Raw genomic sequence first — 15,242 nt, 5'->3', positions numbered from 1 at the left:
TAAGCAATAGTGAGAAAAAAAAATTGGCCTCCAGTAAGACGAATCCAGAAAAAAAAGGGAATTCACAAATAAATGATATTGGAATGAAAAAGCTGTAGATAGAGCAGAGATTAAATCATATGAGAATACTGTGAAAAATTTTATGGCAGGGCGCCTGGGTGGCTCAGTCAGTTGAGCATCCGACTTTGGCTCAGGTTATGATCTCACAGTTCCTGAGTCCAAGCCCCACATCAGACTCTGTGCTGATAGCTTAGAACCTGGAGCCTGCTTGGAATTCTGTGTCTCCCTCTCTCTCTCTCTCTGCCCCTCCCCTATTCATGCTCTCTCTTTTCCTCAAAAAAATAAATAAATATTTTTATGGCAATAAATTTGATAAATTATGCCCCAGTTGACAAACTTCTAGAAAATGTACAATGACTTAAAAAGAAATAGATAACTCGAATATTTCTATATGTTTAAAAGAAAGCGAATGAGTAATTAAAAATTTTCCCCAAAGAAAAAACACCAGGATCAGATGATTTTACAGATAAGTTTGCCAGGGTTTGAAGGAAGAGATCATTTCCTGAAAAGAAAGAGAGGGAACATTTCCCAGCTGATTCCAAGAGCAAGTATTACTTGAAACTGAACAATGCTATATGAGATGAGCCCATCACCAGTGTCACTTATGAACACAAATGCAAAAATTCCAAACTGTAAATTTGAAAAGTAACAGGACAAATAATGTGAACAAGTAACAGACAACTTTTAGTGTCAGTGTTGGGAGCTGTGGGTTCGTGTCCACTAAATTTCATACGGATGAAGCCCTAATCCCTGATGAGATGGTGTTATGAATGGACCCTGGGGAAATAATTAGGTCCTGAGGGTGGAGCTTCCATGATGAGATTAGTATCCTTACAAGAAGAGGAAGAGACTGGGGGCACCTGGGTGGCTCCGTTGGTTAAGCATCTGACTTTGGTTCAGGTCACGATCTCAAAATGGGTTTGAGCCCCGCAATGGGCTCTGTGCTTGCCTTGCAGAGCCTGCTTGAGATTCTCTCTCTCTCCTTTTCTCTCTCTCTGCCTCTCCCCCACTTTCTCTCTCAAAATAAATAAGCTTAGAAAAAAAGAAGAGGAAGAGACTGGAGCTCACACTGTGTCTCTCTATGTGCATGCGCCAAGGTAGGCGAAACGACGACCTAACCAGGAATAGGGGGAATAGGGCCCTCAGCAAGAACCCAAATGTGCTGGCATGCTGATCTCTGTGAGAAATGTTTATTGTTTCAGCCCCTCAGTCTGTAGTACTTTTGTTAGAGAAACTTTAACTCACCGAGACCATCAAGGAAGCAATCTGATGAATTTTCTTACTAGGTTTAACAATTTGTAATAGTACTCTTCCTTTCCTATTATTTAATCTCAGCAATGCTGAACTGGACCTCAAGACTGAAAATGGACATCTTTGTCTTCTTCCTGATTTTAAAGGAAACATCTCAGTGTATCACCATTGAGAATGTTGTTCATTGTAGGTTTTTTAGATGGATTCATGATCAGATTAGTGAGGTTCTTTCTGTTCCTGGTTTGCTTATTTTGGAAGAGACTTAGGAGACAGAACAACCAAGTGTGGACCCTGTTTGTCTCCTGATTCCAATGAACCAAATGTAGCAACATAGTTTTTTGAGGTGTTTGAGGAAATTTGATTAGGGATTGGATATTAGAAAACAGTAATGGGGGCACCTGGGTGGTTCATTCAGTTGAGCGTCAGACTCTTGATTTCAGCTCAGGTCATGATCTCACAGTTCATGACATGGAGCCCTCATAGTGCAGAGCCTGCTTGGTATTCTCTCCGTTGCTGTCTTCGCCTCCTTTGCTGGCACTCTTTCTCAAATAAATAAACTTAAAAAAAAAAAAAGAAAATGAATTATTTAACTTAGCTATGATCACGCATTGTGATTATGTAAGAAAAATGCCCATTTTTAGTTTTTTTGTGGTAAAATACTCATAACATTTACCACTTCCGCCATTTTTAATTGTACAAGTTCAGCATTAGGTGTATTCACACTGTCGTGCAGCCATCACCACCATCCATCTCCAGAACATTATCATCTTCCCAAGCTGAAACTCTGTCCCCACTGAACACTCACTCCCCATTCCCCTCTCCAGCCCCTGGAAACCACCATTCTTACATTCTGTCTCTATGAATTTGACACGCATGTAAGTGCGTATATTTGTCTTTTTGTGACTAGCTTATTTCACTTCGCATAATGTCCCCAAGGTTTATCCATGTCGTAGCCTATGTCAGAGTTTCCTTCCTTTTTAAAGCTGAACAATATTCCTCTGTCTGTCTCTGCCACATTGTTTATCCTTTCATTCATCAGTGGACGCTTGGGTTGCTTGTACCTTTTGGCTACTGTGAATCTTGCTAGGAACATGGGTGTGCGGATATCTGTTGAAGTTCCTGTTTTCAATTCTTGTGGATACCTGTCTGTACTTAAAAGTGGGATTGCTGGATCATATGGTGATTCGGTGTGTGTTTGAGGACTTGCCAAACTGTTTCCCATAGCAGCTGCCCCATCTTAGGTCACCACCAGCAAAGTGCAAGGGTTCTAACTTTCTCCACATCCTTGCCAGCGCTTGTTAAGAAAACGTTCGTGTTTTCAGTGGATTTGTACGAGGTAGAGCTGAAGAAGAAGAATTATTAGTCACCCATCGCCTCCAGAGCAGCCAGGCCACACCCATGGGACTTCACCTCCCCACCAGCTGACAGGCAATATGGCCATCTGCTTGGGCCGCCTTCACTCTTAGCTGTGACCGTGCCTGGATTTTCCATATGTGCCTATAAAGTTTCCATTATGTCTCTGACAGACTTTAAGGGAAAAAAGAAAAGCACTGATTTAGTGATACATATGTAGTGAAACTGTTAGTTCTTAAAAGGCAAGAAAATGCTGGACACTATTCATGTGTCTGGATACTTTTTGGGCAGGTGCCGGAGATGGCACCAGGGAGGAATAACACAGTATTAGTCATATTCCAGTTGGGTGCTGGTTTTCTCAGTGCTTTGTTAGGATGCTTCATTACCTTCGTAAGTTGCATATATCCTTTTGTATATATAGTATTATATAACTTACATTTTGAATCCTCAACTAAGAACTACTCCTTCGGGCTATGGTTCCTGCATGTTGGGCAAAGGTCTGGTGCTGGTCTGATATTTCACCTGGTATATGGGATTGTATATGGTCTTCAACTATGTCCTTTCTATTTTATTTGGTGTTAAAAGAACCTTTAGAAATGATCATCAAGTTAAAAGGATGCAGTTTGTTGTTTTGTTTGTTCTGCTTTCAAAGATGGCAAACAGAAAAAGTAAATGACCTTGCAGAAGGTCGTTACTGTTAAGTTTTTACTGGTGCTTGAAATAAAAAAATTCTAGGAATTACCACCTCAGAGAACACAGAACTGTATTCATTAGCCAAACACCAAGACTGATGATACTCAATGTAGTGATTTGACTTACTGCCCTTTACACAGAATGCATCTCTCCAAATTAAAAAGGTAATTTAGAGGAACCATTGATTGGCCTTATCTAAAGACTCCGAAGTAAATTTTAATTACTCAGCAAAAACATACTCCATCAGTAGAGCTAGATTCTCAAGCATCAGCTAATGATCATCACAACTAATATTTATTAAGTACTTACTCTACCACTGACTCTTTTGTATAGATTGTCTCAATCTTCAGAAATGCTATGATTCTCACTTCACTGATAACAAATTTTGGCTAATATCTTGCTCAGCATCACATAGATCAGGAAAAGGGGAGCTGGAATTCAAAACCAGTTTGGCAGAATGACCCTTCATCAACGCTTTTAGATACTACTCAATCATGTAGCGTGTTTGGCACCACCACTGAGATGCCAAAAGGCTAGGAGTTACAAAATAGCCTTGAGTGCTGAGTTCAGAACTCAGCCCTCTCCCTTTCATTACCTCTCATATTTCTTGAGTTGTCTGATATTCCAGGAGTCCAGAATCATAGAGCTTGAAGGGGGAACGCTAAGCTTGCTGGAAACGTTACAGTTTTACCACTGTGGTCTTCAAATGCACGTGTGAGCAGTGACATAACTGCATTTATTTCTTGTATCCCTATGAGACATTAGTGCACACACTATGTAAATTCAGTTGTAGGCAAAAGATTGGGGGAGAGAGGCGTTCCAGGCAAACTCCTAATGACTCGTGGCTGAAGTATCGTGGGGAGAGGAAAGAAGGTGGTACAACTTCCAGCCAAGAGGCTTCAAGAGAGGTTTGGAAGACAGTGGAGTAAAGGGGTTGAGTGAGAGGGCTGAAAATGAGGTGGGGGCAGTCAGATCTCTGAATCTCCTCAAAGAAGGAATAAAGGAAAGGCAAAAGAAAGTTCAAAGTGCTTCAAGGTAATGTGGGGTCAGTAGAGAACTGGGAAAGTGCACATAATAAGGCAATGAGCTCTAATTCGTGTTGTAATAAGGTGAAGGCTTTGAACTATGCTCCTGTCTTCTCATTTTTATTTTTTTAGTTTTAGAGGATGAGTGAGCAAGCACACTCAAGTGGGGGAGAGGGAGGGAGGAGAGAGATGGGGACAGAGAGGGAGGGAATCTTAAGCAGGCTGTATGATCAGCATGGGGCCAGATGAGAGGCTCCATCTCATGACTCTGGGATCACGACCTGAGTCAAAATCAAGAGTCAGACGTTCAACTGACTGAGCCACCCAGGCACCCCTAGTTTCTCATTTTTAGATTCTTTAACTCTTCACATTTGTCTGTGATAATTTGCCAGGATTCTTCCTCAGTCATACATACTGCTTCCCAGCACTTTGAAATCCTTAATAATTGCATGTGATTTCTCCCAGACTTCCCATCTCTTTCTTATCCTCTCCTGTCCTCCCTAGTCCTCTTTGTGTTCATTACCGATTACTGTGTAACAAACCACCCGAGATCACGGTGGCTTAGAACAATGTGCTGCTACTTCCCACAGTCTTGTGAAATGACCAGGTTCAACTGGGTAATTCTTGCTCAAGGTCTCTCATGCAGGTGTAGACAGATGTTGGTTGGGGTTGGAGTCCTCCAAAGTCTCCCCTGGATTGGGCATCTAAGATAGCATCTTTATAACATGTGTGGTGCCTCAGCTGAGGTGGTCAGAGACTGACTGGACTCTTCCCTCTCTCCCTCCATCTGTCTCTTCATGTACCATACAGTCTCTCTACATGGTTAGCTTGGGCTTCCTCATAGCATAGAGGGTCAGAGTACTTGGACCTCTTACATGGTAACCATCTTTCCCCCAGATAAGCATTCCAAGAAGTCTAAGTGGAAGGAAGTTCAAAGCTTGGAAGTCACTCAGAAGCACTGTTGCTGAATGAAATAGGTACAGAGAAGGTCACGGAGCCCACCCCAGGGGAGGGGGACCACCCAGTAGTCTGAATACACAGAACTGTGGTTTATTGGGGGTGATATACTTGTCTAGAACTAGAGACCACATTCCTGATTTATTGAAGTTTCTGTTTACTTCTTATAACTGAAATATCTTGTTACTATCTTATATCTTGTATCACATCCATTATTTCTTCTTTCTAATTATTGTTTATACTAATAGTGATTGAAAGACTTCTTTGAGGAATTTGTATGCATTCTTTCAAATGAATCTTAACAATATATTTTTATTTATTGATATTAAAATTTAAGCAACCAAAAGGCCCTATAGAAAAGCTATGTGACTGGTGTTTTGTTTTGTTTTGTTTTGTTTTGTTTTTAAGAAAGTCTGTTTGGGAAATCAGATTTGATTCACTTTTTAACCACCAATGATAACATATCACACTTAAAAAGCAGATCAGTTTTAGGGAAAAGTGATATACCCTCATGTATGGGTGTCCTTGGGTGAACTCACCAACAAGATTGCTTTTCATGCTTAGCCACTAAATTAGAAAACCTGTTCTCTTGTTGGGACTGAACCGTGGTTTACTTTGTGGTTAGATCTTGGTTTTGTTTTTTTCTTTTTTTTAACTATCAAGGTCTTACACAAGTCCAAGCTTATTTTTTATACCAACCCCCAAATGAAGAGATAACTTGAATCTAAAAGATTTTAGCATACTCACATGGCAGTTTCAGAAATTCTTTCTTTAAAATCTCCTGCCTATACATGGCTTAACTTTTCCTTAGCTTCCTCCGCAAATGCCATTGAGGTTTTAGGTTCTTATAAAGAGTTATTGGTGTTTTTGTTTTGTTTTGTTTAAAGAAGCTAAATCTCCAACACATGTGGGAGAAAATGGGCAGTTGGAGGTGGCAAATAATTTGTTGTTGTTTTTTTTTTCCTACCCACAGCCCTGGGAAAACTCTGCCATAAAGGATTAATTTACTCATGAGATTTCACTGCGGTTGCCATTAAGAAAAAAAACCAATAGGAATAGTAGGGCAGAAGCGTTTCCAACCCTGGAGAAAAGAGTCAAGGATTTATGGTGGGAAGCAGACCAGTCCCTTTTTTTTCTTTTTTTAATTTTTACGTTTATGAGTTAAGCATCTGAGGTTGATACCATTTCTTTCACACAGGACTTTATATAGACAACTGGAAGCTGACTCTGAAAAATGATAATCAGCGGTTGTAGTTTTCCATAATTTATCTTCATGCAGGGGAAAGATTTCATTTAAAAAAAATTCAAGGGCGCCTGAGTGGCTCAGTCGGTTAAGCGTCTGACTCTTGATTTCAGTTCCGGTGATGATCTCATGGCTTGTGAGTTGGAGCCCCACGTCAGGCTCTGTGCTGACAGCATGGAGCCTGCTTAGGATTCATTCATTCATTCATTCATTCATTCATTCTCTCTCTTTCTCTCTCTTTCTCTCCCTGCCCCTCCCCTGCTCTAGTGCTTTCTCTCTCAAAATAAATAAATAAACTTAAAAAAAAGCATGTTTAAAAAAAGTAAAAATGACATTCAGATTCAAATCTTTCCCAGTTTTTAGAAAAGCCTTAGAAAATAGCAAGCTATAAATACCATTGGCAGTTTGCTTCCACGTGTCCGTCCCCACACTTGGGTTGTACACAAAGATTAAGTGGAGGGGCCCTGGCCTCAGATTCCTGCAGCCCTCCCTTTCTTCCTGGAGAAGGGAGGGCAGTGGACTTGGGTTAAGGTGGCATTTTCTCTGAAACTTTACCCTAAACCCCTCAACAAAAATTTCCACAGAGCAGCAGGCAAAATCCGAGGACTCTTGGAGATGCAGGCTGAGGTCAATGCACTCCTCGGTCCCCTCCACCCCAAGGACCCTCCCCCACCATCCCCCTCAGAGGTCAGCTCAGGGCTACCCTTGGTCTCGTCAACTGCTTGATGGTGACTGGTGAACCAATCTGAGGGGGACCAGGCAGCAGGAAGTCAAGGGGGCGGGAGGGGGTGACCGGGGCCAGGATCACTGGGCACCATCATATTCATTTTCTCCATTCTCACAACTTCCTTGGGAAGCCCTGTGAATTCTTGTCTTCGTGGATGAGGACATCCAAAGCCAAGAGTTTAAAATAACTTGCTTTTATGCAACGTACTTCAACTAAGTATTTAAAGTATTTAAACCAAATAGAATCTAAGAGTTTTATTTAATCCTTGGGTCAAATGAGGGATTTTAATCTCAGCCTGTGTGACAGGTCAGCCTCTGTTGGTTCTTGCTACCCCCCCCCCCTGCCTCCATCCCCTCTCCTAAGCCATTGGTAACCGGTAATCCACTTATGAATGAAAACGGGGCGGCTTTCTTGAGGTGAGCCTGTGGCACTTAGTCAAGTAACAATAGTTGTCACTCTCTCTTGTTTAATCTTATAGTGGAGCACGAGAAGGAGTTCTCCCCTGGCCAGCGATACCACAAAGAGTTCAAGTTCAACTTATCCCAGATTCCTGAGGGTGAGGCGGTGACGGCTGCAGAATTCCGAATCTACAAGGACTGTGTTGTGGGGAGTTTTAAAAACCAAACTTTTCTTATCAGCATTTATCAAGTCTTGCAGGAGCATCAGCACAGGTATGAAGGCGCAAGGAACCCCAAAGGGTGGGGCTGGCCCCCATTTCTCACCCCGCCATCGTCTGACCCCGAGTGTGTCTGTGGAACGTGATGTGGAGTCCAAGGGCAGCCATGAGCATGACGAGGGATGTGTTCTGAATGGTAGTGTTTGGCCAGCAGGGAGATTTTTTTGTTATTAAAATGAAGATTTTTCCAAATAGTTTTGTGTTCCTAAGCAAGCCAGTGGACGGTCTTTACTAAGCATCCTTTGTGATCAGAGAACACGTGCCTTATTGGGCAAAAAACATATCCCACTGTTTTTCAGTGCCTACTTTGAATGATGGGCGAGAAGGTGGCTAAAATAGATTCACACGTGACAGTTACGTAAGGATGCTTGCAAATGATACTGATTCAAGTTAATAGAAAGCTGTGTGTTTGCATATAATATATACATCCAAATGATACAATATATCTTTGTGTGTCTCGAATCTATCTCTTCTCATTTGGGTTCATGGCAACAATAGACGTGCCCCGCCCTGCCCCCTCCCCACCCTGTCTGTATTATTCTTGTTTTTTGAAATGAGGCCAGGCTGTTTTTACAAAAGAACTTCAACAGAACATGTTCTTGGGGCTGCTCACCGATAAAGAAAAACTTCCACAGAGTGGTTTCTGGAGGATTAGATGGGCCAAGGAGAGAAATATTACAGCAGCTGGTGCAATCCTGTAGCACAAGAGAGCAAGCCAGTGACCTTGACTTGTGCTTAGTATTTGGGGGTCAGTCAGTTCGGTAGTCCAGAGAGACTGGTGATCCCGACGCACAGATTAGCACCACCGCATGCTTCCATGTGAGCGCTCGTGACGTGGAAATGCAGCATGTGTTGTGACAGCCTGGCAAGTCTGTGGTAAGTAGGCAGATAAAAATGAAAGCGAACGCAGAGAGGAAAGCAGCCCCACATTTACAAACTCTGTAAGGGATTCGCCAGCGTTGGTTTTATACGCCAAGTCTCGATTCTTGCTTTTTCGGTCCTGGATGTCTGTTGACTTCCCAAGAATGTCCGAAGGTTTAGGGATGACTTTGGCTTCTCCTGGACCTATGGATCTGTGTGTGGGTCTGCCACAAATAGGCACACTAAAATAATAACGGACCTTAACTTGCCCCATAAAAGGTTTACTTTGAGAGCACTGCCAACATTTGGCCCTTGTGCATTTTCAAGTCTGTAATGAGGGAAACAGAGAAGAAGGAAAGACACATGCCAGGCTTTGGGGACACGTCATGGTGTGGAACATATGCACTGATGGTTGTATGTGAGTTTTTAGGTGGGATGGTTATATAATAAGCAAAATATAGCTATTGTGGTATCTGTTACAAACCAAAATTTCAGAAAGAAGGGAAAGTTTTCTGATGTCTGATTTTCACTCCTGAATAAAAGCATAGTTAATAAGTGTTAAGGGAGGGTCTCTTTTGAAATAATAAATTATTGGTTGGTAGATTTTTGTCTTTTGAGGTTTCAGAGAGAATTTATACTCAGTGGTGATTCTTTGGACCTGCTTTAGTCATTGATTTTCAATCTGCCTAATTATTTGTCCACTGTATTTATCTGGCAGAAATAACCTACTGATACCAGCACCTGGTGGCTCAGTCGGTTAAGTGTCCAACTTCGGCCCAGGTAGTGACCTTGTGGTTCATGAGTTCGAACCCCGCATTGGGCTCTGTGCTGACAGCTCAGAGCCTGGAGCCTGCTTTGGATTCTGTGTCTCCTCTCTCTCTCTCTCTCTCTCTCTCTCTCTCTCTCTCTCTCTCAGCTCTTCCCCTGGCTCACACTCACTTGCTCTCTCTCTCTCTCAAAAAATAAATAAACATTAAAAAAAAATAATAACCTACCAATACCTTTCTGGCTCAGGCATTTGTTTGGAATACATGGTTTTCTCTGTTCTGCAGGAAAAGCTTTCTAGTGAAAACACTAGATTGGGATTTTTGTAACTATGGGATTTTTCAAAATTATTATTATTTAACAAATAGAGCTAGCAGACCATTTGTAAGGTTTGTGTTGAACTCTAGCCAAAAATGAACAGCTGCCTTGTGCTTAACATGGTGGTGTCATACTTTCTCGAGGCCAGCAGCAAGTTTGGAAAACAAAATCCCAAACGGTCCCAACTTTGATGACTGTGTCAAAGCAAAGTTGTAATTTCTCTGCCTTCTAGGATGGGAGTATTTGGCGGTTGGATGTATTTAACATTTGTGCATAGGAAAGGGGAAATATGGGGAGGTTTGGGAGAATTTCATGCTTTTGAAGGGCTCCAGGTTGGCCAAGAGGAGATTTTCTTTTCTTATCGGTGGGCCAGGAGCCCAGGCCTCCTGCTGTCTCTTAATGTTCTTCCTGAGGCCTCCAGATTTAACTGCAGGACTCCTTCTGGGGAAGGTTTGATCTCCCCATCTGTACCGTCTTGGGGTGTCCTGGCTAAAAATGATCCTCCGGGCTTGTGAAGAAACTTATTTGTCTAATCTGTGTTTAAGTGAAATTTGGAGAATTTGATGGATTAATTTAATTTAACAAACGTTTGCTTTGCAAAATAGTTGGCCTCCTTGAAAAATAAAAACATAAAAAGGCAGGTTTTCTGGTGCTGAAGTCATAGCCTCAGCTAAGGCAGAAATGATATGTTGGGCCTCTTGATATAAAAGCAGCTAAGAAGGCTGACCCAGGGCAGGGTCAGAAAAGATTCTTGGAAGATAGGCCATTGCTATGAATTCTGCAGAAACATATTCCTCTTACTGATAAGAAATCACTGGACTAGGTAAGTTCCAGAAAGTGACTGCTTGAATAGATGGCGCTTTGAGTAAGAACAGGGAAACATTTGATACTTTATTCAAAAACTGAGAATAAGCCCTGAGATAGAATCTAAGTGCTGAAAAGATCTGGAGCAACCCATAGGGCAGCATTTGGTTAGCAACCCAACAGTGCTCACAGTTAAATCAGAGTAGCACGGGGTGCCCTTTGCACATGGTGTTAATATCTGATATTCTACATCATCATGGTTCTATGATGACACTGGTGAAAATTGGCACTCGCATAGCACTTAGAGTTTGGAAAGAGCCTTCTCACATATCCCCCCGCTAGGAGGACTTAACCATTGACCCCATCAGCTAAGCAGGCCGGCATGTTTCCTTTTAGAGAATGAAACGTGGCACATGTGAATTTTGCCAAGCCCAATTTAGGCCTCCATTGTCACCTGCTGTTTCCCAAAAGTCACCCCGATGACATGGGGACAGTCCCAAGATAAAGCTGAAGTGTCAGAAAGAGGTCAGCAGTCCCCTTCTGGCACATCCCTTATATCCATCTGCTTCGCTTTGATGCAATCATTCCAAAGGATGCTTCTGTTTGGATGTCCAATGAGATGGGGCTCTGTTGGGGACCAGATGTGCTAGAATTCAGGCCCTGCTTCTTTGGCTTTCCAGGTTTTTCTGAAGAAAACCTTTGTTGAGCTATTGAACATCTATTAGCTTTTCTAGAGGAAGGGTGTAGATGAGAAAAAATACTAGAAAATCTTATATTAAAGTATCTTTACTTATTCCTAGTATTATCTGTTTGTCCATTTACTTTACCAGGTTCTCCTGAAACTCATACACCCTAAGCTTGTCTTCATGCTTGGAGTGTAAAGGCTGCTCTGAATACCTTGGGACCTCCCGTTCATGATGGTAGCCTGTTGCTTTCCATAACACGTACTCATGATCTTTACTTTGATAGCACTTTTAGATTAATAGTGCAATTTTGAGACCTTTCAAGAAGATCATTTTCACCTACATTTCTTCTTGGGTTAAAGACAGTCTTTTACTGTTCTTACTTGAATTTCATCCACTTAGGAGTCAAAGTCAAACATCATCTCTTGAAAGCCCGCCAGAAATGTTTTCAGGGTCTGAAAGATGGTACAGTTTGGCACAGGCATTGGCCCACTCGCTGCTGCTAGTTTGGAAATTCCATATTCTGCTCTATATGTTTTGGCAATTGCATTGCTGGCAGTCATAGTCCGTCTTCTGTGTATATGGTAACTTTTCTGTGTTCTATCATGGTGCAGTCTTTGGAAGACATTTAGATTGAGAATTCATTCCCAACTTTAAAATTCAGTTCCTCTTGATAATAAGCAATATCACAACATACTCCTCTGTTTGCAGGTAGGCAAAGTTTTGTTGTTGTTTCAGTTCATGTGTTTCATCCTGACTTAAGTAGCCTTAGGTTGTGAAGAAATGCATCTTTGAATCAAGGGAAACAGGCAATGCTGCATTAGAGTTGGATTTTGAAACTGAGAAAGATTTCTTCAGGCCACCCAAAACCCATGCTAGTAGAGTCCCTGGGAACAATCTCAGATTGAATTATTGCTTGAACTAAATTTTTGGCCAAGTTCACCGATATAAATATACAATATAAAATTGTTTCAGGAGAGAAAATAACTTTCAAAGGGCAAAAACACATTTCTCCAGAATATTTAGTTTGATAGTGCTCTTCGGAACCATTCATAGAGATAGGGAACACAGGAATAAGCGAGGGAAGGGGAGTTAGGAGGAGTTCAGGTGTGGACATGTTTGAAGCATGAGTGGATGACCAAGAGGCAGTGGGATATGAAAGTTTTCAGCTCAGGGGCGCCTGGGTGGCTCGGTTGGTTAAGCGGCTGACTTTGGCTCAGGTCATGATTTCATGTTTTGTGGTTTCAAGCCCCACATTGGGCTCTGTGCTGACAGCTCAAAGCCTGGAGCCTGCTTCAGATTCTGTGTCTCTCTGTCTCTCTGCACCCCTCCAGCTCATGCTCTGTCTCTGTCTCTCTCTCTCAAAAATGAATAAACATTAAATTTTTTTTTTTAAATGAAAGTTTTCAGCTCAGCATAATGGTTTCACTAAAGTAATAGATATTAGAGATCCTAAGTGAACTTGTGAAGTAGATTAGATAGCCTCGCTGTGTAAGAATAGAAATACATAATTGACCCCGTATCATTTATTGAAATACTATCCTTTTTCCATGCACTTCAGTGGTGTCTCCAATATAAACCAGGTAGCCATGTTTGTGTGGGTCTGGTCCTGAGACCTTCATTCAATTCCATTGATTGACTTTTCTTGCACCAATCTTATACTCTTCATTCTCTCAGTTTTATAAGAAGTCTTGAAAAATGGTATCTAAATTCTTCAGAATTTGAGACTTTCTCAGCTACTTATGGCCTTTTGCATTCCCGTATAAATTGTAAAATCACCATTTTAATTTCCACAAGGAAACTTGCTGGGCTTCTAATTGCAATTGCATTAAATCTAGAGATCAATTTGGAAAGAATTGACTCTTACAAATATTGAATGTTCCAGTCTAAGAATGTGGTATTTATTTAGGCTTTCTTTCACTTTTTTCAGTAATTCTTTATAATTTTTTGTGTCTTGGATATTTTTACTACATTATTCTTATTTATAGAACATTATAATATTCCAGGTTTTGAATATTTTTTATGCTATTGTAAATATTATTAGCTTTTAAAAATTTTGGTGTCTAATTATTTTTGCTCACATATAGAAATACAATTGACTTTTGGATTTTTTTTAAGTTTATTTATTTATTTTTGAGAGACAGAGAGAGAGGGAGACAGAATCCCAAGCAGGCTCTGTGCTGTCAGCACAGATCTCAATAGGGGGCTCAAACTCACGGAACTGTGAGATCATGGCCTGTGCTGAAGTCAAGAGTTGGATGCTTAACCAACTGAGCCACCAAGATGCCCTTATTTTTGTATATTGATCTTATATCCAGCAACCTTGCAAATTCACATGTTCATTCTAAAAATTTTTTTGTGCAAAATTTTGGAATTTCTATAAATATAATCTTGCCATCTATAAATATCAGTTTTATTTCTTCTTTTGTAATTCTTATACTTTATCTTCCTCTGTTTTTCTTGTTTTTATTATGCTAGCTGGACATCCAGTAAAATTTTGAATTTGATTCAGATTTCTGTCTCAGATTAGAAATCCCTATGATATTTTGAATCTTATAGGGGGAAGACTTAATATTTTACCATTAAGGATGATGTTTGCTAAAACTGTTTTTGTAGGTAATCTTTATTAGAATAAAGACATTCTCTATTTCTGGTTTGCTAAGAGTTTTTTAATGTTAGAAATTGGTGTGAAATTTTATTTAAAAAATTCTGAATTTTTGGGGATGATTATATGATTTTTTCCCTATTAATGTGATATACTACATTAAATGATTTCCAAATGTTAAACCAACCTTACATCCCTGGAACAAGCTTAACTTGTCATTTATTATCCTTTTTATACAAGGCTTGATTCAGAGATCATGTCTGATAACTCTATTGTCTAGATCACCTATGGGTCTGTTCCCATTATCTATTTGTTCCCTTGATTTTTCCTCATTTGGTTTTATTTCTTGGCATGCCTGATACTTTTTAAAAAATAAATTCTGGAAATTATTTATGGAAAATATTTAATAGATACTGTTATCTCTTTCCAGAGTGGACTCTAAATTCTTCTGGAAGGCAGACAAAATACACCATGATCATCTTGTTCTTTTGTTCCAATGGGGGTATTTAAGGATGTGTTAAGGATTATCTGTTTTTGGTTTTTCCCTTTCTCCTAGAGCTTAGCTCTTCAGGGAGTCTCAGCTGAAAGTCTAGGATGTTTACCAGAACTCCTCTTCCTTGGTGGGCTCTGAGCTTTAGTATTTAACTCCCCAGAATGAAGAAACTGCCAAAAACTCTGCTTTGCTTTTTGCCTTTTAAGCAGTTTCTCTCTCTTTGTATTCTCAACTTCTTACTCCATGCATACACAGCCTAATATTTGGCAAATATCTCACACGGAAACATTGGACTTCAAGGTATACAGGACTTAAAGATCCAAGGCCCTAGAGGAAGTGAACCCAAACTTCTGTGAGCTCACTTTTATGCAGCCCCTTTCCTCTGAGACCTTAGCCCTTCAAGCCCTCGCTTTCTGAAACTCCAGTTTTTATCCTCAGTTACAGATACTGTTCCAAGCTATAGGCTCCTGCTCCTTTCTGATACCCATGCATCAGGCTAGGAATTATCCAATGTCCTGAAATGAAAAGGCAATACAAAGAGAATACAAATGCGGGGCTCACCTCCATGTGTTTTTCTTTTTCTCTGTGAAATTGACCCATCAAGAGTTGACTGTCCTATTGCTCTAAGATGACGACAAATGGGCTTTTTTTTCCCCAATTGTTCTTAGTGGGGATGTTAGTTTGCTACATCATAATCAGAAGCCTGTGTCTCTGAATCATAGTATTTT

The 15,242-nt window shown here is 40.7% G+C and overlaps 1 protein-coding gene across 1 annotated transcript in view; it reads left to right on the top strand.

The window, feature by feature from the left end:
- BMP6 (bone morphogenetic protein 6) overlaps nt 1-15,242 on the top strand; it is a 158,429-nt gene that overhangs the window by 118,635 nt on the left and 24,552 nt on the right. The window contains exon 2 of the mRNA XM_042985756.1: nt 7,788-7,980. Within this exon, the coding sequence (XP_042841690.1) occupies nt 7,788-7,980 (193 nt within the window). The remainder of the gene's footprint in view (nt 1-7,787; nt 7,981-15,242) is intronic.

Source organism: Panthera tigris, chromosome B2 (assembly GCF_018350195.1).
Source record: "Panthera tigris isolate Pti1 chromosome B2, P.tigris_Pti1_mat1.1, whole genome shotgun sequence".
Classification (NCBI taxonomy): Eukaryota; Metazoa; Chordata; class Mammalia; order Carnivora; family Felidae; genus Panthera; species Panthera tigris.
Note: the sequence above shows the minus strand (reverse complement) of the source record. Positions and strands in the feature narration are given on the sequence as shown.